Here is a 23,745-nt window from a genome sequence, read left to right as displayed (position 1 = left end):
CCCTTTTTCCCCTCCCATTAATTGGATTTTCCAAAAACAAAAAAAATACCTGTTTCTTTATTTTTAAAAGAGATCAAAAGTACCAATTTTCAGGTCTGTAATTTCTACAGTTTCTGAGATATATTTATCGGTATCCTGATTAAAGGCATTCAACCCCTTTTTTCACCCTTTTTCACCCGTCCTATTGGGATTTTCTGAAAAAATCCGTGTTTCTTTATTTTTAATGATGATTCTAAATACCAAATTTTACATCTGTAAACTTTCAAAGTTTGGAGATATAGATACACTCGTTTTAAAAATTCACCTTCTTTTCACCCTCCGATTAATTGGATTTTCAAAAACAAAAAAATACGTGTTTCTTTATTTTAAAAGGAGATCCAAAGCAGCAATTTTCAGGTCTGTAATATCTTCAGTTTCTGAGATATAAGTATCCTCATTAAATGCGTTCAACACTTTTTCACCCCTTTCCACCCCTCCTATTGGGATTTTCCGAAAACAAAAAAATACGTGTTTCTTTATTTTTAATGAAGATTCTAAATACCAATTTTTACATCTGTAAACTTTCAAAGTTTTGTGATATAGATACCCTCTTTTTAAAAATTAACCCCCCTTTTCCCCCTCCCACTAATTGGATTTTCCAAAAACAAAAAAATACGTGTTTCTTTATTTTTAAAAGAGATCAAAAGTACCAATTTTCAGGTCTGTAATATCTGCAGTTTCTGAGATATAAGTACCGGTATCCTGATTAAAGGCATTCAACCCACTTTTCACCCTTTTTCACCCGTCCTATTGGGATTTTCTCAAAACAAAAAATACGTGTTTCCTTATTTTCAAAGAAGATTCTAAATACCAATTTTTACATTTGTAAACTTTTAAAGTTTTGAGATATAGGTGCACTCATTTCAAATTTCACCCCCATTTTCACCCCCTTAGCGAAGGAATATCCAAAAATCCTCTCTTAGCGAGCACCTACATCTTAATATGAATGTATCCCCAAAATTTCATTTCATTATGTCCAGTAGTTTTGGCTCGGCGATGATGAATCAGTCAGTCAGTCAGTCAGTCAGTCAGGACAAGCTATTTTATATATATAGATAAGTGGGTAAAAGCCTGTAGAAAATGTATGCAGGAGAACACTAGACTCAATAGGGGATAGAATAAAACCAAAAGTACATCTGCAGAACGAAGGAAACGGCTACGAGAGCGTTGCAAACTTGTGCCTGTAGTGCCGGCCTCTTGCAGAAACGACAATACAGTGTGATTCAGCGGCCCCTACCGATATCGCTTGCTGCAACCCAACTAACGTGCACATGGTTTTAATAATAGGGGTGCTATTCACCTGCAGACGTACTGTATGGTACTAATGTTCAGTGAGCACATTTTGCATACGATTCCGAACCCTAGCGAAATGTTGTATCATCCGCTCGCAAAACATGACACCTTGAAATCATGTACCAACGTCCTCTTACCATGTAACTATGTTAATGTGTCGTGCCTCGTGACCGGGTGTAACGAAGAAAGGAATCAATGTATAAAACTAGGTAACAGTCCAGTAATTAATGGCGTATGTACTCTGCTCTAATCATACTACTAGCACGTTTCCAGCAGTGTAGCGTAGCGGATGTGGTTACGCGTTCCCCCAGCAATTGAAGGAATTTGCTGCCGGCGGCTCGAATCCTGGATCGTTCAAATATGTTTGCATCGGTACGATGATTGAATACGTAAACACAGGCCCACGTTTGCCACATTCAAAAGGTAGAATGACGCCGTTGATCATCTTGTGCCCTGCGCATACTCCGCTGAATGCACTGTAATCTCTGCTGTCATTCGGCAGGTTTTCCACAGAGGAATACCTTGAAATGTTCCTCGTTTATGGGGAAGCAAGACAAAACGCGTGCGAAGCACTACGTCTGTACCAGGAACGGTATCCCGACAGGTAACATCCGGCTGCTACGACATTCCGCCCTGTTGAAAGACGCCTAAGGACAACAGGCGTGATTTCAAACCAGACATTAGTCCGCGATAGGCCTGTAACATCGGGTGAAACAGAAGAGGCCGTTCTAGAGGCAGCTCATAATAATCAACACATCAGTACAAGGGCGACTGCACGACAGGTGAACACCAGTCAGCCGTCCGTCTGGCGAATACTGCATGAACATAAATTTCACCCATACCATCTTGAGCTACACCAAGAGTCCATGGGCGGGATTTCGAAGCTCGAATAGAGTTCTGTCGGTGGCTTTTGGGCAGACTGGACAATGATGCAGCATTCGTATCTCATATCCTTGTTCTCGGACGAATCTCGCTTCCACAATAATGGGAACGTCTATCGCCACAACATGCACTACTGGAGTCCGGACTCTCCTAACTGGGTGCGACAGGCGGCCCATCAAGTACGATGGGGGAGTGAATGTTTGGTGTGGAATCTTGGGGATCGCCTGAGTGGACCTATTTCTTTGAGGGTCATTGAACGGCCCCACGCTACCTGGACCTTCTGCGTCAGGAGCTCCCTCTGCTGCGGGAGGATGTACCCTTCCATGGTGATCGTTTGACGATGTGGTTGCAACAGGATGGAGCTCCACCACAGTCTACTTTTCCCATTCGTAACCATCTGAACGAAGAACTGCCAGGGAAATGGATAGGACGAGGAGGGCCTGTTCATTGGCCCGCCAAATCACCGGATTTAACACAGTTAGACTTCTTCTTGTGGGGACTGTTACCGAAATGTTGTGGAACAGAGAGATATAAGAAGGTTCAGGGGTGAATGGGTGGACATAGAAATGAGCAGGACATGAGTTAAAGCACTACATTTTGAAATTTTATTTCTTTCGTTTTTCCCGAAGTTTAAAAATTTGATAGATAATTTGAGCAAGCAACAACAAATAACAATTAAAGAGCTCGTCATCTAGGGTAACAAGGGTGTACTATAAGTCCAGAAATCAGGTACAATAGACAAAATCATCGACACAATAATTTACAAGGGATGTATAAATGATATGAGTAACCAAGGGATGACAGCAATGATATTTACAGTAAGATACAAAAGTTGAAAACTAGAAAAGTGGCTGGAATTGGTAAGGTTTCTGGGGATATACTAAAGACAATGGGTTGGGATATAGTACCGTATCTGAAGTACTTATTTGATTATTGTTTGCTTGAAGGAGCTATACCAGATGAATGGCGAGTTGCTATAGTAGTCCCTGTGATTAAGGCAAGGGCGATAGACATACAGTCTAAAATTACAGGCCAGTAAGTTTGACATGCATTGCATATAAGCTTTGGGAAAGCATTCTTTCTAATTATATTAGACATGTTTGTAAAATTAATAACTGCTTTGATAGAAGGCAGTTTGGGTTTAGGAAAGGATATTCCACTGAAGCTCAGCTTGTATAATTCCAGCAAGATATAGCAGATATCCTAGATTCAGGAGGTCAGTTGGATTTTATTGCGATTGACCTGTCTGATGCATTTGATAGGGTAGATCATAGGGGCTTACTGGCAAAAATGAGCGCAATTGGACTTGACAAAAGAGTGACTGAATGAGTTGCTATATTTCTAGAAAATAGATCTCAGAGAATTAGAGTAGGCGAAGCTTTATCTGACCCTGTAAACATTAAGAGGGGAATTCCTCAAGGCAATATTCTTGGACCTTTATGTTTTCTTAAATGTATAAATGATATGAGTAAACAAGTGGAATCAGAGATAAGATTTTTTGCGGATGATGTTATTCTGTATAGAGTAATAAATAAGTTACAAGATTGTGAGAAACTGCAACGTGACCTCGATAATGTTGTGAGGTGGACAGCAGGCAATGCTATGTTGATAAACGGGGTTAAAAGTCAGGTTGTGAGTTTCACAAATAGGAAAAGTCCTCTCAGTTTTAATTACTGCGATGATGAGGTGAGAGTTCCTTTTGGGGATCATTGTAAGTACCAAGGTGTATAAAGGGTACAGATCTCTGCATATGGTTATGAGGATGTTTAGGGGTTGTAGTAAGGATGTAAAGGAGAGTGCATATAAGTCTCTGGTAAGACCCCAACTAGAGTATGGTTCCAGTGTATGGGACTCTCACCAGGATTACCTGATTCAAGAACTCGAAAAAAACAAACAAAGAAAAGCAGCTCGATTTGTTCTGAGTGATTTCTGACAAAAGAGTAACGCTACAAAAATGTTGCAAAGTTTGGGCTGGGAAGAACTGGGAGAAAAGAGACGAGCTACTGAATGGTATGTTCCGAGCTGTTAGGGGAGAGATGGCGTGGAATAACATTAGTAGACGAATACGTTTGAGTGGCGGCTTTAAAGGTAGGAAAGATCACAATATGAAGATAAAGTTGGAATTCAAGAGGACAAATTGGGGCAAATATTCATTCATAGGAAGGGGAGTTAGGGATTGGAATAACTTACTAAGGGAGATGTTCAATAAATTTCCAATTTCTTTGCAATCATTTAAGAAAAGGCTAGGAAAAAAACAACAGATACTGTAGGGAATCTGCCACCTGGGCGAATGCCCTAAATGCAGATCAGTATTGATTGATTGATTGATTGATTGATTGATTGATTGATTGATTGATTGATTGATAAATTTTATGCCCCGAAGTTGCAGAGGCTAAGCCTATACTACAAAGGGGCGACTAGATGCGAAATATTAAGTACCAAATCAGTATGAAGAATATAGAGGTTTAGTCACTCCTTACCAAGTTGAATGGGGTGAACACTCGTTATTCCCTAAATTACATGTTTCCCAGCAGCGATTTTGAACAAAGTCCTCAGACTTGCCGAAAGTTTACATTTAAACAGTGATTTTTGAACCTTACATTAATCAAAGGAGTTTGAAACCTTCTCCTCAATGTATCTGCCTGGGGCTATCACATGTTTAGAAATGTCTGCCATTACCTTCAGTTGTTGAGCCTTCCGAATGCGGGCCTGCAGCCCCTGCCTCCCATTACGCCGCACACACAGTAGACCGGAGTGATGAATATGACAATACGGCCCTAAAGCGCCCAGCTTTTATAGCATCTCAGAGGGGAAGGTTCCAGTACTCTCTTGAGCTAGGGAGAATGCCTGTACACACCCCCGATTTTAATTGGCTAGAGAAATATACACAAAATTCCTGATTTTTTTAACAACTAAGGAAGAAGGAAGACGTAGGAGTGTATACAACCTTAGCACATGAAAAACAATCTACAAAAACTTAAGGTTTACAAACTTTGAAAATGGAAAATGTCCGCCTCTGTGGTGTAGTGGTTAGTGTGATTAGCTGACATCCCCCTGAGGCCCGGGTTCGATTCCCGACTCTGTCACGAAATTTGAAAAAGTGGTACGAAGGCTGGAACGGGGTCCACTCAGTCTCGGGAGGTCAGCTGAGTAAAGGTGGGTTCGATTCCCACCTCAGCCATCCCGGAAGTGGTTTTACGTGGTTTCCCACTTCTCGTCCAAGCAACTGCCGGGATGGTACCTAGCTGAAGGCCACGGCCGCTTCCTTCCCAATTCCTTGTCTATCCCTTCCAATCTTTCCATCCCCCCGCAAAGCCCCTGTTCAGCATAGCAGGTGAGACCGCTTGGGCGAGTTACTGGTCATCCTCCCCAGTTGTATGCCCCGACCCAGAATCTGAAGCTCCAGGACACTGCCCTTGAGGCGGTAGCGGTAGGATCACTCGCTAAGTCCGAGGGAAAAACCGACTCTGGAGGATAAACAGATGAAGACGCTGGAGGTGGTGTAAAGAGTGACACTGCTGGACGGTGAATGACTCGGAAAGAGTGATTTGGAGTGATCAATCCGTATATACACTGTGACGAACCGGTGGAAGGGTTTATGTTCGGCGAATGCCCCGAGAACTTTACCTGCAGTCATGTGTAGAGCCAACGGTGAAGTACAGAGAAGGTGTTGTTGTGGCATTCGGGTGTTTTTCATGGTTATTATGTGTTCCCCTTATCGCGCTTGAGAAAACTCTAAATGTGGAAGGATACGAGCACATTTTAAACCATTGTGTATTGCATACAGAAGAGGATCAGTTCGGAGGCGATGAATGTTTGTATCAACATGACAATGCACCCTGTCATAGAGATCTGTGAGGCAATGGTTTGTGGGCAATAGCATTCTTGAAGTGGACTGGCCTGCCCAGAGTCCCCAAATGAACACAATGGAACACCTTTAGGGTGAGTTAGAACGTCGATTTCGCTCCAGACTCTAGCGTCTCACATCACTACCTTCTATAGTTTCGGCTCTTGAGTAAAAATGGGCTGCCATTCCTACGCAGTCTTTCAGACACCTAATTGGAAGTGTCCCCAGGAGAGTTAAAGCCAACATAAAGGCGAAGGGTGGAACCACTCCATATTAATGTTCAATAATAAGGAACGTGACGCGGGTCAAACCTAAGTGCAATGTCAGATAGGTGTCCGTATACTTTTGGTCAGGTAGCATAGATAGATAGATAGATAGATAGATAGATAGATAGATAGATAGATAGATAGATGTCTTTATTGGCGTGTTAAGGCCATTAGGCCTTTTCTTACACTAAACCATTATTGTACAATATAATCACGATTAATCCTATCGTAATTAATACTAAATAAGTCACTCCAACGCAGTTAAGTGCCAGCCCTGTAGTAGCCCGTTTCGTTACTTCCTGGAAGGGGATAATGGGTCAGACGACCGGGGAGTTCCCAGCCGGCCTGTAGGACGGGACTGGCCTTTCTGTGTATTGTTCTCCTCGACTGGTTTACTTGTCAGTTTCTAGGAGGTGCAACGAGAATATTCCGTCAATAAGCACGTCACGAACATTGTGGTACACATCACCCGAGCTACAAAGAAGGAGGCTAGCCGCGGATTATCAGTCCTTGTTGCTGCTGGACTCGGAGTCAGTGTGAGGTTCAGTGTGTTAGGGTTCGGTGGCTGGGCTGAGAGCAACAGAGGTGTTGGCTGTCGCTAGTGTCCCGCCCAAGGTCTGAACGAGGAGTTGTGATTATTGTGTCGGAGTGTCCAGCGGGTAAATGGACTGAAGACGGCATATGGGACAGAAGACTGTGTACTGCGTTAGAGTACTGTGTGTGTGTGTGTGTGTGTGTGTGTGTGTGTGTGTGTGTGTGAGGACCGCCGTGAGTCAGCGATTGAAGTTGCTATTGTGAGTAATTGGATCATTGTTAACAGTCGCTGTACCGGGCGAGTTGGCCGTGCGGTTAGAGGCGCGCGGCTGTAAGCTTGCATTCGGGAGGTAGTGGGCTCGAATCCACTGTCGACAGCCCTGAAGATGGTTTTCCGTGGTTTCCCATTTTCACACGAGGCAAATGCTGGGGCTGTATCTTAATTAAGGCCACGGCCGCTTCCTTCCAACTCCTAGGCCTTTCCTATCCCATCGTCGCCATAAGACCTATCTGTGTCGGTGCGACGTAAAGCCACTAGCGAAAAAAATAGTCGCTGTTGAATACTGTTTAGCTGTTGCTGTTTAGATGTTCACTGCATTGACTGTGTGAATTACTGGGCTCTCTCTGGAATCGAACCAAGGAACAATCGTGTGTTGTTGTGTGGCGAGTAGCCCTGTGTTCAAACCTGTCTGTACGCAGTTGCTGTACGAGGGGAATGGACTTAGAGAAGTGAAAGTAAGGCGAACCAGTGAATAGGATTAAAAACCTCTTAGCTAATTCAAACGAGCTGGGACTCCCCACTGTGTGAAAAGAACGGAGACTTGTAAGTAGACAGCAATTAGTGAGTGTGGTCATTCATCGTTGAATATAATTGTGTGTGTGTGCGCACATATTTACTGGTCATCCTGAAATAAATTAGAGAAACAAAACAGACGCTGTGTTATTAGTAGGGCCCGGATGTTTATGCAGTAATAGGTTAGAATGCAAACTTACCGAAGCGAGTAATAAATAAAGTCTACCCGCACGATGGTAGTGTTATGAGGTTTGCATAAACATTAGGGATTCGGCCATTAGAACCCCTAAAATTCATGTTACTTCTACTACACTACGTTAGAGCGGGCTAGCCGACATTTCCTACTAACAAAATTATTTAGTAACCAAATTACAAAATTATTTAATTTAATAATAAATTATTATTATTATTATTATTATTATTATTATTATTATTATTATTATTATTATTATTATTATTATTATTATTATTATGTAATAACACGATTAATGAAAGACTAGAATTGCACAATTCACTCGCATTCTGCTGTATCTCTTAACGCTCCTTTAAATGACACTGTGATTGGTATTCCTCTGACAGTTCAGTAGTTTGAGTTTTGTGAAAGAATCTCTTTAGCGTTTTGTTTTTAATTTATATGTAGCATGTACATTGTAAAATTATAACTTATAATATCGTGATATTCAGTAGCTTCGTATGTTTCAGAGCACAGGGACTAAAATTTTCAGGATAATACCTTTTGCTATTGGTCCGCTAGTGTTGGAAATAACAAGCGAAAGGTAATTGGAATGTGCAAATATCGTGTCTTTTGACGAACTGGACTACGCTGGAATTTCGCTGAACTGTTTGTCTGGTACTGGTTTGGTATCGATATTTGTTAAGAATTGCCATCAGTACGCTCGCCAACATTATGTGCGTTTGAGGACTGTTTGTCAGGCTCCTACAGGAGGTGGAACAACTTCAAGAATTTCGCCATTGTCACTGGACCATACCTCAGTCCTATACTTACCTTTTCATCTGAAAAACATGTAATAAGTAGGCCATCTAATTTCTCTGTAGAGAGAGCAACCAGTTCTGTGATTATTTGGAGTAGCTGAAGTATTTAAAGTCAAGTTTTAGCTTATCAAAAATTTTAGCGTGCTGGTATCAAAGGGCACAGATTTACCCATTTGCACGTTTTACGTCTTTTATAATTTGGTGTGTTGAGATTATTACTTAACATCTTCAAGACAACAATATCGTCAAATAGAAGGAGAAAGACAATCTAGCTGTTCGTCAGGCTACTGTTCTGTAGCAACTCGTTTTCAAACTGAGTTTTCCCTTGGGCTTGGGCAGGTCAGTTAAGAAACTCAATTTACTCACAGCAAATGTTTTGTAAGCCTTATGATTAAGCCAAGAGAAACCTAATGGCGTATTTGTTAATCGAGTAAATATCGTATTTTATTTCATTTTTAATAAGCGGTAGATTAGATATTTTTGTGTCGTTACTTGTTTAATAAATAGATCACCTACCCTCAAAAGCACATGTTTGATTCCTCTATCATCAAGGCTCGACTTGAGGTCTATTAACTTCAATTGTGACTTGATTAATTTTAGTTTTGAATGTATATTTATTCGTAAATTTATTTTCTAGTGCCAGACATTTGTTTTATATTTTGTACGGCTACAATGTCATATATGTGTTATTCTAAGAAAATATATAGTACTGAGATATTTAATATGAAACTCGGATATAAAGTCCCCTTCAATATGAATTGTCTCCATTTTTATTGCTTTTTCCGATCTTGATCATAGAGGAAAATATATTTTATTGCTTATTACTGAAATGAAATGGCTTATGGCTTTTAGTGCTGGGAGTGTTCGGCTCGCCAGATGCAGGTCTCTTGATTTGACGCCCCTAGGCGACCCGCGCGTCGTGATGAAGATGAAATGATGATGTAGATGACACATACACCCAGTCCCCGTGCCAGCGAAATTAACCAATGATGGTTAAAATTCCCGACCCTGCCGGGAATCGAATCAAGTACCTCTGTAACCAAGGACCAGTACGCTAACCATTTAGCCATGGAGCCGGACTTATGAGTCCAGGCTCTAATGACTGTTATATAAGAAAGGACGAGTACAATTTCAGACAGTCTTCGACTTACGTAAATAGGCCATTCCAGGTATCTTTGGGCTTGTAAATAATTACGCACGTAGAAGTTTTACCATAGACTGAGATTTGTCATAAACGCGTATGAAAAATGCGAAAAACAGAAATAATCTGTAAAACTAAATGCAAAAATATTCTACTACATATTATGCTTTTTAACTAGGGTACAGAACCTTATATTCTTACAACGCGGATGGTATCCCAGGTACAGCGTTCCCCAGCATGTTTCGTACAGCATATGCGGCGTTGCCAAATTAGCCTCACTCACTACACAGCTTTCAAAATAGAATTTAGAAATGTAATATTACTGCTTACTTCATATGTAAGTTCCACTCGTAAATTTTACCTATATCGGAAATTTCTTATGTAATTAAAATTTTATGTGTGTTGAATTTACGTAACTCGGGAACTGTCTGTATTTATTAAAAATTGGATTTTTTTTATAAACAACCACAATTATGTAGTAATGTATTTATAATTTATTTTTATAAAATATATTCATAACTGTAATGTGTTCTGGTTTGAAAAATGAAGCAGGACGCTAGTCCGAGCAGAATGCATTGATAGACTGCTTTTAAGTACTGTGTACAGTTGTCGAACGTTTTCCAGAGACGAGCAGGTAGTCCTCAGTAACCAAGTGCTTTAAGGCCAGCAACAACTCCCTGGAAGCCGGCGTTGTAGTCATCGGCCACCTCGTTATGGGTGGCATCGTTTCTGACGTCCGAGTAGTTGTCATTAGCATCAGGTCCACCAACTAGTGCTCCGTACAGGGTGTGGACGTTAGCTTGACCACCGTTGAACGTGTTCCAGTCACAGGTGGCTGGAGCATTTGGACAGGAACTGTGGGCAAAGAACAGAGCTCTATAAAATCAGAAATAAAGTATTTTTTTTTTTTGCTAGGGGCTTTACGTCGCACCGACACAGATAGGTCGTATGGCGACGATGGGATAGGAAAGGCCTAGGAGTTGGAAGGAAGCGGCCGTGGCCTTAATTAAGGTACAGCCCCAGCATTTGCCTGGTGTGAAAATGGGAAACCACGGAAAACCATCTTCAGGGCTGCCGATAGTGGGATACGAACCTACTATCTCCCGGATGCAAGCTCACAGCCGCGCGCCTCTACGCGCACGGCCAACTCGCCCGGTGAAATAAAGTATTAGCAACATCACTGTTGGCAAAGAGCCCCCACTGTGCTCTTGAGCTCCGTAGTTCAACGAGAGCACAATGGTGTGAGCGAGTATGTGCCAGTTTGTGTGTATCAGTGGTAGAGTGTGGGACTCCGGATTCCAAGATAGCGGGTTCAGATACGGCAGAGGTAGACGGATTTTTGAAGGGGTGGAAAAAGTCCATTCGACACTCCATGTCGTAGGATGTCGATATGTATGGTGATACATTTGGTGTTCACCTAACAAAATTAATTAAAAATCGGCCATAGACGCACAAGAGAGATTCGGTGTACTTTGCCATCTAGTAGGCCTAGGGTAAAACGGAACGTCGAAATTGCCGAGCAGACATCCAGATGGCGTCAAATTAAAATGTCTACACACGGTAGCTGAGGCCATGCGATTATTGCTTACTTTCTCTAGGGATGATAGAAGAGACATGTTTCACTAAATGCTCATAAATGGGAAATAGATAATGAAGGTACTTTTTGAGTGGTTGAGAATGAAATGATTATATTTCAATTTTATTTTAATACTTAAAAAAAACTATTCACAGTTCCTGCCTCCTGCTTCAATAAACGCTCTGCAACGACATGCCATTGTCTGTCATACACGTTCAAAACCCCCACACATGTGCTGTTGATAGTAAGCAGTTACAAGATCCCGAACGACGAGCTCTTCTTCCGATTCAACTTCGGTCTCACACACCACTCTCTTCAAGTGCCTCTACACAAAAGTCAAGTCCAGTGAGGTCGGAAGAACGAGTCTGCCATACAATGTAAATAATTACAGTTAAATTCAGAAGTAATAGTTTCATTCCTAATCGCGACAAAAAGTACCTCAATTATCAACCTGGGTGACAGACCTAATTGTAGATCAATGATGATTGATTGATTGATTGATTTACGACACATATGTTTATTTATTAAAACACGGTCCCTTCTATCATTCCTAAAAGTTGAATCTCGTTACAGCCGGTATGAGACACTGCGAAGGAAGAGGATGAACTCAACATTTGATGAACGTTTTCTAATGTCATTTTTTGGATTATAAGCCGTAGAGAACAGTGATATAAGTCAACTTTATTGAATTCACACTTCTCCCCTTTTCAATATATGTATTAAAGAATATTGAGTAAACGTTTTGGGTGACGTGGCTGTGAGTATGAAGGGCGAACTCAACAGCTCTCCTCCTGTGAGTTTTCGAGGGTACCTACTCCTTCCTCTACCGCTGCTCAAGTCAAAGTATGCCAGCGAATATAATTTAGAAATAAAAACACCATTTAAACTTCAAAACGGAACTTACGGTATTGAGAAATTCCGTCTTGCAAATGAAAATAATCTGCAAAAATTGTACGACTGTCTAATAACCAAACCTCCTGCAAAACTAAAAGACCTGCGTGAGTTTATGTCACTTTACCTTGGAGTAGACCTTTTTTCGGTATCATCAACGCTCAAAATTAACACAGGAATAAAAACAAGAGAATGACAACAGGGATGACGACATCATTGACTATTATTATGATCGTATCTAAGTATCCTCAAATGATGCTCAAAGCTCTCCAGTATGAAGCAGCCACAATAGCTTTAATACTGACTGTAATGAAGTCTTCAAGTTGAGTTTCCTTTTGTTGGCCGATTCCACTCGGATAGTGTGGACTATTGCTGCCAGTACTGATTCCTAAGAACACTTGGTGTTGCTGGAGCTGCCCTGGTGTTGTTAATGAAACTCCTCCGTGATCTGAGACGATGTTGTACTGTTTCATGACCACAGAGAGAGTGGCGGTTGTCCACCTCTTGTTTGAGTTTCTCAGTTTCAGCTGCTACTTGCCGTCGGATTGAAGGTAGAAATATGGCGCAAGTGTGGTGCAGCTTTCCGACGTTTGTTGGTTTGAGGCAGCCAGAAATTGCACGGCACGTATCGTTCAAAGCAGTATCCACTTTCTTGGAATGTACAAAGTTGACCCACACAGGATAAACATATTCGGCTGCAGAGAAAAATATACCAAGACTGTAGTTCGTACAGTTGCTGGATGTGCAGCACAGCTTGACTCTGTTAACATGCGTAGTAAACTACTCCTGTCCCTGACCTTTATACTGACCGCATGGCAATGTTCTTTAAGAGACCGATCAAGCTGAACTTCAAGGTATTTGACAAGAGGGGTGAACTCAAGTTGTCTTCCTCCACAACTGATGGTAAATTTATGTCTTGTAGCATGATTACGTAGATGGAAAAGTGTAACCTGCGTTTTCTTATGATTCGGCTTAAGACAGTTGTCCCTGTAATATGTGGACAATTCACTGCGGCAGTTCTGCAGACTGGATTATAATTCCCAAAATGATCTTGACTAAGTTCCAACACATTGGTTGTCAACAAACAGGGAATGCTTGATATACAATCCAATAGTTTGATCGTTAGTGTTAATTAGTGTAAAACAGAATTGGTTTAAGGCACTACCCTGCGGGAGACCAATTATCTAGTTCCCCCAACGACTTTTTTTTTTCATCTTGAAGTGTGACTTCGAATCTTCTGTTCAATAACAAGCATCATTGACTATGAATGTCATATCGCTTGATTTTTATAATAGGAGAAGATTCTTTTCGAGAAAATTTATGTTATTTTCTAATGTGTTATCAGTCATCGAAATTATTTTAAAAATATAGAATACAGGAAACAGAAAATTATACACTTGTACGTCTTCTTAATAAATACTTTTATCTGGAAAATGTGTTGTAAGTTTTTTATTGAGGCCACCAGAATCACATGTTTTCTCCTCAAAACATAAATTCGTGGAATTCACCCTATGTATTGGAAACGCCTCATATTGGACCTTGTAGGAAAGGCAAACTGGACGACCATACGATGGCTCATTAGACATTACAGATACCTGATGTCTAAACTTCATTCTTATGCACATATATCAGTGGTGCAGTTTTCATTGTGGTAAATGACTGGTTTAATTTCAGTCGTAGGAGAAACACGAAGAGATTGAGGAATTGATGATGATGATGATTATGCTTGTTCTTTAAAGTGGCCTAACATCTCAGTCATCGGCCCTTATAAGATAGAGGAATTAGGTATCGGCTAAGACCAAAGGGAGGGAAGAGACAAAATAGGCGGCTAAAAAAGAAGTGCTAGTGGTTGTGGTTATTGTTTTAAGGGAAATAATATCTACTATCTCCTTAACTTGAATCAGAGAAGATAAAGGAAGAAATCCAAACCTTTGAAGAATAATTTGTTGGCAAAGAATGGGTGGTTATGGTTATCGTTTTCAGGAGAAACACTTTTAAAACGATATATAGTTGTCCAGTCACTCTACTCAGATAAGAAAGAGGAAGGCAATGGCAGACTAATGACAAGGAAGGGTCATAAAAGGCAGGAAAATTAAATATTCCAAGGATATCTGAAAGTACTACCACAGGGGTCAGAAGAGAACAGGATTTGAACAAGGGAGGTCGAATGGAAAATATACAATTGAGAAGCCTGGTACAAGTAAGTGAAAGCAATGCCAGATTCAACCAAGGAACCCGTTGTTGCCAATCCAAACACTCAAGTTCGAAACCACAGCTTTACATGAACGCATTATGTTTTTTGAAATCTACAGTACGTGAATCGCATTTGATTTCTTCCTTTCTTTTTATGTTCTGTCTTTCTTGGCTTTATTTTCAGTTACTTTGGATTAGTACCACACTGTGAACTTGGCCCAGTCTTAGGGCCGCATACCGTTCTATATTCCAACCCTATGTTGAGGGTTATTTTTATTTGAATTTTCCCTGGTCACTCCATGTGAGACTTGCGCTGGACAAAGCAGAGGCAGGACAGGTTTTCTCCGGGTACTCCGGTTTTCCCTGCAATTTTTCATTCCAGCAACACTCTCCAATATCATTTCATTTCAACTGTCATTCATTTATCATTGCCCCAGAGGAGTGCGACAGGCTTCGGCAGCCGGCACATTTCCTATCCTCGCCGCTAGTTGGGGTCTTCATTCATTCCATTCCTGACCTGGTCAAATGACTGGAAACAGGCTGTGGATTTTCATTCATTTTCTCTGGTAGTTTGTAGTGTAGTGTGTTGTATGCATTAATACAAACACAAACACTCGCTCTTAAAGACCGGGCGAGTTGGCCGTGCGCGTAGAGGCGCGCGGCTGTGAGCTTGCATCCGGGAGATAGTAGGTTCGAATCCCACTATCGGCAGCCCTGAAAATGGTTTTCCGTGGTTTCCCATTTTCACACCAGGCAAATGCTGGGTCTGTACCTTAATTAAGGCCACGGCCGCTTCCTTCCAACTCCTAGGCCTTTCCTATCCCATCGTCGCCATAAGACCTATCTGTGTCGGCGCGACGTAAAGGCCCTAGCAAAAAAAAAAAATCACTCTTAAAGCCTGTGGAATTAAGTAGACCAGGAGTCAAACACGGCATCCTTAGAAACGCAGGTCGCAACGACGACCATTCAGTCAAGGAGCCGAACATAAAAAATATTGGCACGAAGAAGAATGCAGTTCATCTCCCCACAGTCTCCCTCTTCAGACAAGTTGAAAACATGAGATGCATACCTGGCACGGTGATGGTAGTGTGTCGGTGGGTTGTTACCGAATCCCACTACGTAGCTACGTCCTCCATTACCCAGCATGTAGTCGATTTGGCTCTTTGCCAACTTTCTGTAAGCTGCACTGTTGATTCCGAGGTCAGCTGTCTGGAATGTAAAGTAAGATCATATTCAGTGACAGCCTATCCTTACAAGAAGAGTCCTGCACGTACTAAAACAAGTAATCGACTGAAAATTTCTAGGTCCCAGAGTACAAAGAGAAAGGAACATTGTCATAGATATTTTATGACTAGTTAATACACTGAGGTTTATCTACACTGTCCGAAGTAAAGAGTGCATCAGTGTTATGCATTTAGATCGTTTTTAAATTATAGCATTCACTACAAATTGGTTTACAAGCTAATTATCACTTTCCTACCATATTATAACTGTGCAAGTTTATTGCTAAAATGTATATTGTACAAATATGGGTTTATGGAGTATATTTGTAAATTTGTTATCATCATCATGTTCTCTAATTGGGAACATGCATCATTTTCAAAAATATTTTTTTTGAAAAGTACACCAATGAAATAGTATGTAAACGTATTACATTGTGGTATGTTGCCTTGTTTTCTACCATTAAAAAAATATTTAATAGTGCCTTTCCGCAAGGCGAGTGAAACGGCCTCTGACGTAAGCGGCGCGCTGTGACGTCACGATCCAGTACCGCATGGAGCTCAACCAGCCGTTATGCATCAGCCGTTGCTAAAAGCCGATTGTTTATTATTCATGATCGCGAATAACTTCAAAATGACAGAAAGAAGGTTCAAAACAGCACAATCAGACAATCTATCATGTGTAGACGTCGTCATTCTTGAAAAATAGTGACTTTTGTGGCCGCAGAATTTCGCGGATAAAAAACAAGTTTGTAAGTGGCATCTTTTATATACGTGCAATGTACTGTAACCCATAGTATTAGGATAACAACTGAACCTGGATAGATATCACATCACTTTCAACATTTCCTTCTAGACTGATTCCCCTATTAAAGAATAACATTACATTTTCGGGCTTTCAGCATTAGTAAAGTAAGAAATCGGATTTCAGCACTAACATAAACATATAGGTAGTATTATAGTACTAGTCCGCCTCTGTGGTGTAGTGGTTAATGTGATTAGCTGCCACTCCCGGAGGCCCGGTTTCGATTCCCGGCTCTGCCATGAAAGTTGAAAACAAATAGTACGAGGGCTGGAACGGGGTCTACTCAGCCTCGGGAGGTCAACTGAGTAGAAGGGTTTCAAATCCCACCTCAGCCATCCTCGAAGTGGTTTTTCGTATTTTCCTACTTCTCCTCCAGGCACCTAAGGCCACGGCCGTTTCCTTCCCTCTTCCTTGTCTATCCCTTCCGATCCTCCCATCCTTCAACAAGGCCCCTGTTGAGCATAACAGGTGAGGCCTCCTGGGCGAGGTAATGGCCCTCCTCACCAGTTTCATCACCATACTCAAAGTCTCACGTTCCAGGACACTGCCCTTGAAGTGGTAGAGGTGAAATCCCTCGCTGAGTCCGAGAGAAAACCAACCCTGAAGGATAAACTGATTAAGAAAGAAAGAAAGAAGGAAAGAAAGAAAGATCATAGTACTATAGGGCTATAATCTATCATTCCCCAAAAAATATATATTTATGGTTGGGACAACTGGCCTACCCACTACCGGGGCCCATGAAAGAGAATTAAATATCTTTGTGGAGGGAAAAAGTTAAACATGATAAAGGTAAATATGACTTCATCTAGTTTTCACAAGTCGGGCTGAGTGGTTCAGACTGTTGAGGTGCTGGCCTTCTGACCCCAAGTTGGCAGGTTCGATCCTGGTTCTGTCCGGTGGTAGTTGAAGGTGCTCAAATACGTCAGCCTCGTGTCGGTAGATTTACTGGCACGTAAAAATAACTCCTGCAGGACTAAATTCCTGCACATCGGCGTCTCCGAAAATCGTAGAAGTAGTTAGCGGGGCGTGAAGCCAGTAACATTAATTACATTTGGCTTTTAACAAGCTGAGCATATCAGGAAAGAAAAGTGTCCTGGTGACATTTTAGGCGCTCAATACAGGAATGTCTTTGGGTGCTGTGACTTTAATTTTTTTCTGTTTGCTTTACGTCACACCGTCACATAATGGCGACGATGGGACAGGAAAGGCCTAGGAATGGGAACAAAGCGGCCGTGGCCTTAGGTACAGCCTCAGCATTTGCCTGGTGTGAAAATGGGGAAACCACGGAAAACCATCTTCAGGGCTGCCGGCAGTGGGGTTCAAAACCCACTATCTCCCGGATGCGAGCTCGCAGCTGCGCGCTCCTAACCGCACGGCCAACTCGCGCGGTATTTTTACCCTTTGTTTTTACCAATTAAGCTCTTCAATAAAGACATACATAACTGTCCCATGCCAAGATATATTGGTAGAATTAGAGCTGTCAAAATGGTTCATAACCCCTTTGATTTATTATCTTGACATGGATCACCCAAAACATAGGTTAGGTTTGGAGAATACTTTAATAATCAGCATTATTTAATGCACCATTTATTACTTTCATATTCCAAGATGTAATTGAAGCATTTAAATAAAGCATCATACATTAAAATTTAAAGTTTTACCACTAGAACAGCTGACATGGAAAAGTTATTTGAAAATTCAAACAAATTCATCTTACGTTAAAATCTTCAAAAAAATAAACTGTAGACTTTTCCGATATATCACCAGCATTTCTCCAGCTCGCCAAAATCCATTTCTCCCTAGTTTTAGCGTCTTTGGAACGTTTATAAACAATTTGTTTGGGATGGTATGCGATGTGTTATTGCACATCGGAACTCTACACCATTTATAAGTTTTCTGCCTCACTGTCTGCGCAGGATTCATTTTAAGTCTAAAATATACCACCAGATTATTATCCAATGTATAGACCTCGAATTTAACCATACTAGACACTAACGTAAAGTAGAAATACGCGAAGTGTATCCTGCTTCTCACAGCACACTACGTGTTATTTCGTCTGCTAATTCAGTCAACCTGTACGATGACGTCAGGCCAATGAGATCGCGTACTTGCGTGACATGACATTTTCGTAGATTTTTATCATGTTTGGAGTTATTATTTGTACATTCTGATCACATTTTTGAATTCTGCATGTAATTTTGTATCAGATTAGCATATTTTTAATTAAAACCCCGGATCATGCATGTTCCCTATTCAGATTCATGCAGCCAAGAAATACGGTTTGGTTTAGAAATCATACGAACCTCTGCCATTAATTTATTCAAAATGGCGGTATGAAAAATGAAATGGCGTTTGGCTTTTAGTGCCGGGAGTGTCCGAGGACATGTTCGGCTTACCAGATGCAGGTCTTTCGATCTGACTCCCGTAGGCGAGCTGCACGACGTGATGAGGATGAAATGATGATGAAGACGAAACATACACCCAGCCCTCGTGCCAGCGAAATTAACCAATTAAGGTTAAAATTCCCGACCCTGCCGGGAATCGAACCCGGGACTCCTGTGACCAAAGGCCAGCACGCTAACCATTTAACCATGGAGCCGGACATAATAGCGGTGTATCATGGCCACTATTTTGCCGTTTCCCTGATAATTTCCAACGACATGAATATATTCCTATGATTCTTTTTTTGTTATGATTAGTAACATTATAGCTACAACATGTATTAGAGTCAGTGAAGTCCATCAAGCGTAAATACTTTGTTCATGAATTTATTTCCAGGTAGTCAATCTGTGATTTTCATTTGAATTTTTTAAAACTTAACTTTGAAGCTAGCTCAATACTTCTAGTATGTCTTATTCTTCCTCTCAATGAAATATGCATGTAAAATCTCATTTTAATATCTTAACAAAATTCAGAGATATCAGGGAAACGGTTCTGAAAAACGAAAGTTACAGGAAAAGAGCAACAAACTTGCCGATAAAGGGTTTGCTTGGGTTACAGGGCTTCACGTTTTTGGTCATTACTTCGAAAGTATTTGCGACATTAACAAAAATCTTGCAATTTTATAAAGAGAAAAGATATTAAATGACAAATAAATTTAAAACTCGAATTTTTGGTCGGTCGAAGGTGTTGATCCCCGCTTAAGGCGACACTCCGGAGATATAAATCGATATTTTGGTCATTTATGTGATTTTTATGACTGAAATTGAAAGGATTATTTTTCTTGTCACGAAGTTATTCCGCTGAATTCAAACAATTTATCACTGTAACAATGCTTTGTTTGCGAATTGTAATTTTAAAATTAAATCCCATTTTCTCCCATAATATTCTACCAAATGTAACAAAATTTGTATGGTATATGTATCACAGCTATATTAAGAAACCTGCGTATGAAATTCTTGATTGCAGAATTTTTTCAAGTAGTAGGGATTTTAAGTCCAAAATTTTAGAACGTAAAATTATACAAACTTTAGTACGACATATCTCCTTGATTATGTACAGAAAAATCGATACGTAGTGCTTTTAAAAGAAGTTTTATCTTCCTAATTACGAATTTACATTAACATGTTAATTACATTTCATGAAAAAATGGAATAACAATTTCAAAAGAAAATTATTTTGGAAAAACTGTTAGTTTTATATGAAATAAATGTTCGTGATATCTCTACTTTTATGTAGGTTACATTCCCACAAAGTTTCGTTAAAATACATGCATCAGGTAAAAATATCTTTTTATATCCGGAGTGTCGCCTTAAGAGAGAGAGAGAGCGCTAAGCAGACCTCCTACCCTACCTACATGACCACGTCCCGCCGGTTACTCAGATGGACGTTTACTAAGTACTTGGACTATAGAATGGAGGTCGGTGTGTCACTCCATAGTAAAGGTAGGCTTGAGGTGCTCACAAAAAGGCATCCAGACAAGGACACGGTCGTTGTCAATGCGTGAAGAGAACCTCAACTCTTCACTAAAGACAACCTGTTCCAGTTCATACTGGTCTGGGTTTGTCGTTCACCGTACCTCTTTAAACAGAGACGACAGTGGATAGGAGTCAATGGCAGGCGTAATGGGCGCCGTGAGATAACATTTCTTTCAGCCAAGCGTTTGGAAATTGCTCGGGCAGATGGTACTGCACGTATTTGGGTAGTAGACACCTCAACAGTTCGATCTGCTCGTTCTTACCGGGAAATCAGATGATCCTCTCTCCTAATGTTTTAGTTGAGGGCGTCCTACGCGCACTTCTTGCTATGTATACGTGCCCTGGTGCATCCACTGGTACCAACGCACCCTAACAGTCTGGTCAGGATGGCTTAGGTGACGAGCGATTCATAAATACGATCATCCAGCCTCATCCATTCCGACAATGCGCCCCATCTCAATTCGATAACTTGGCAAAATATCTTCAGTTGTGTCGTGGAGGCATGTCAAGAGATCGACAAGCTTTCCACTAGCAAAACCTTCTTTTTACTACCTACAACTAGGTTTTCATTCCTTCCCTGAAGGGGGGGAGGCGGGCTTTCTAGACGGTGACGCCGTCTCTCAGGCCAGGAGATTTGTTACGGTGAAGGAGATGTTCGGAGAAGGTGAGAGGGTTGGCGGCCGTGGCCTATACTAGGAACTGTCCCGGCATTCGCCGTAGTGCAGGAGAATGGAAAGCAATGGAAAACCATTCTCAGGACACCTGACGGTGGGGACCAGCCCCTCTCCATCTCGCGAATACAGAGGCGTAGAGCCACGGTAGACCCGTGGCCACCCTTCCTCTGCTCGGTTGGCCGGTTGTTGTGCAGAGCTGTCGGACCACGGACCAGCCGTGGCCACTTGTGGACCGAGACCCACTCTGAATCCGCCGACCTGGACGAGCCTTTACACATGCCACGGGTAGTAGCACGTTCACGGTCTCTCGTGGTAAGACCGTTCAATTAATCACGTCACTACACTCATCATTCGGTTATCTGACTGCGCTGTAACTGCATGCCGAGTTTAGCAGCAAAACAACTCCTTCTTGGTGCGTGCCTTCTTTCTTCATGCCGGAATGTCGGAATATTGCGCTGACAAAGGGAGTTCTTTAAAGCCATAGTAAATCTACTTGCACAGATATTTCGCATTTAAATCTACTGTGCAATGATTCGATCCGGTAACATTAAGTATAGAAGAGAAGTAGAAGTGAACAATTTGAATGGTCGTTGAACTAGTGGGCAAACGGAATGGCCTGAAAAGCATGCAGGACATGAACATTAGTATTAATCTGACAATACAGAATCTGAAAAGTTTTAGGCCTGATGGAAATATTTATGAACGAGTTAAGGACCTAGAAATAAAATAACTGTTTTTGAAGAATTTAACACACTCTATGCGACCAAAAATAAAAGAAATATGACCGTATAAATCAGAATAGACCTACCCAAACTCACCTTCATGAGGATGAACGCTACATTGGCAGCATTGCGAAGAGAGCCCCACTCTCCAAGGAAAAGGAGTCCTTTTGGAGTTCTCTGCTGAGAGTTCACCATGTAGTCGCAGTAGCCCTTCAGTTTGTCTTTGTAGACTTTCTTCCCAGTAGCTTCTGCGAGCAGAAGCTGTAAAAAAGAGTGGACAGTTAGTTGCCATTTATACACCAGTTAATGAAAAAAAACGAAGTCGTAATTCATTCAAGAGGAAGTCATTTCTTTATATGAATAAGGACGATTCACTTAACACATAGTCCGAGCTGGTCCATGAATTTGAAGATGGTGGGTGTGTTCCCAAAACTTCTCTACCGAACAAACACAAAAACCACAGTTCCTATTTTATCTGATACTTTGTCGTCTGCATAACATTTTAGAGAAATGAGCTTATACAGTATTTCGAGAATAAATAGTTTCGACAGTATCTAGATCGTATTCAAATTAATATTTAATATTTAATCCAAATATTTTCTGTATTAATATAACGAGGGATGCAGAATTTATCTAGAGGAAATATGGATCTCATGTAGCATTTATTACGACTATTTAGTGGATAACTGCAAAATTAATAACTATGTATAAACTAATGAAATACCCGAATATTTGTAACCTGTACATATAACACAAATTTCAGCCCGGAAATGTAGTGTTTTATTTTTCAGTTAATCTCTTTGGGCCACAGTCTCTCAATATATCGGCTGTCCGCTTCATCAGAATAACAGAGTCACGCTCTGTTCATTGTATGCTCTATGGTCAAATCTATTGTTGAAGGTGTTTCAGGGCGCTATTCTGGTGAATTTCTACAGTATATCATCAAGTGGACGTAGGAAGGATAAAATAAAACTGATAACACGAAAAAGATAAAATTATGGCGATAAACAGCTGTTGATTGATTGATTGATTGATTGATTGATTGATTGATTGATTGATTGATTGATTGATTGATTGATTGATTGATTGATTGATTGATTGATTGATTGATTGATTGATTGATTGATTGATTGATTGATTGATTGATTGATTGATTGATTGATTGATTGAAGTTCATGATATTCTTATACTGGATTGGCCATTGGAACCATGGGCTAAATAATCCTTGATATTTTCTTCTGCTATCATTTCCAAGTGAGCTGAAAATCAGCTTGGATCCACTCATATGGCAACATCATGTAAGTGGTATGAATTTTTCACTGACCTCGTTTCTTCTGGAGGAATTGCATCTGTTCAACTATCACAGGTAAGTCGTTTCGACGATTTCGATATAAGAAAATACTAGCACTGGAAAGTTACTATCCGCGTTCTTAATGCCGTGCGTGGCATTTTCCTACGAAAACTGCAAAATGCAGAGGCCTATTTTTAAGCTATCAACAATGGGATCGAAGCCATCATATCTCAAATGCAAGCCAACACCTTCTTTTCCTCCTTCCTCGCCCTTTACCCTATTGTGCCATTTCACCATTCTATAGTTACTATATTTGGAACAAAAATGGCGCTTCGGCTATTAGCGGGTCAGAATAAAAACAATTAACAGCTGTATGAACTGAAGAGATGATAAATTCAACCGGCAATCACAGAAGGAATTTTTTTTTAGAAGGCAGTGCGAAAGAATGACGAGAGCGGATTATTTAAATCAATTATTGAAAAAAAATCTTCCATTAAAGAAAGGATTCTTAATTGAGCACTACACCAAGAAAGACGGAATCGCGTAAAGAAACCCAGTAATAATTGGAGAATTTAGTCTACTGTTAGAGATAAGATCAAGTTAACGATAACCCGCCGAACACCAGCTGTATTTGACATATACGTGAGATAAAAGACCAGCTGATAAGA

At 40.8% G+C, this 23,745-nt stretch overlaps 1 protein-coding gene across 1 annotated transcript in view; it reads right to left on the bottom strand.

The window, feature by feature from the left end:
• Nucleotides 1-10,259: 10,259 nt before the first annotated feature.
• LOC136857831 (endoglucanase E-4) overlaps nucleotides 10,260-23,745 on the bottom strand; it is a 59,673-nt gene continuing 46,187 nt past the window's right edge. Inside the window, exons 6-8 of the mRNA XM_067136794.2 lie at nucleotides 21,883-22,047; nucleotides 15,518-15,657; nucleotides 10,260-10,643 (exon numbers count right to left, since the gene is read on the bottom strand). Coding sequence (XP_066992895.1) covers nucleotides 10,430-10,643; nucleotides 15,518-15,657; nucleotides 21,883-22,047 — 519 coding nt within the window. The 3' untranslated portion in view covers nucleotides 10,260-10,429. The remainder of the gene's footprint in view (nucleotides 10,644-15,517; nucleotides 15,658-21,882; nucleotides 22,048-23,745) is intronic.

Source organism: Anabrus simplex, chromosome 1, assembly GCF_040414725.1.
Source record: "Anabrus simplex isolate iqAnaSimp1 chromosome 1, ASM4041472v1, whole genome shotgun sequence".
Taxonomy (NCBI): domain Eukaryota; kingdom Metazoa; phylum Arthropoda; class Insecta; order Orthoptera; family Tettigoniidae; genus Anabrus; species Anabrus simplex.
The sequence above is the reverse complement of the archived record's forward strand: the minus strand, read 5'-3'. Positions and strand labels throughout refer to the sequence as shown.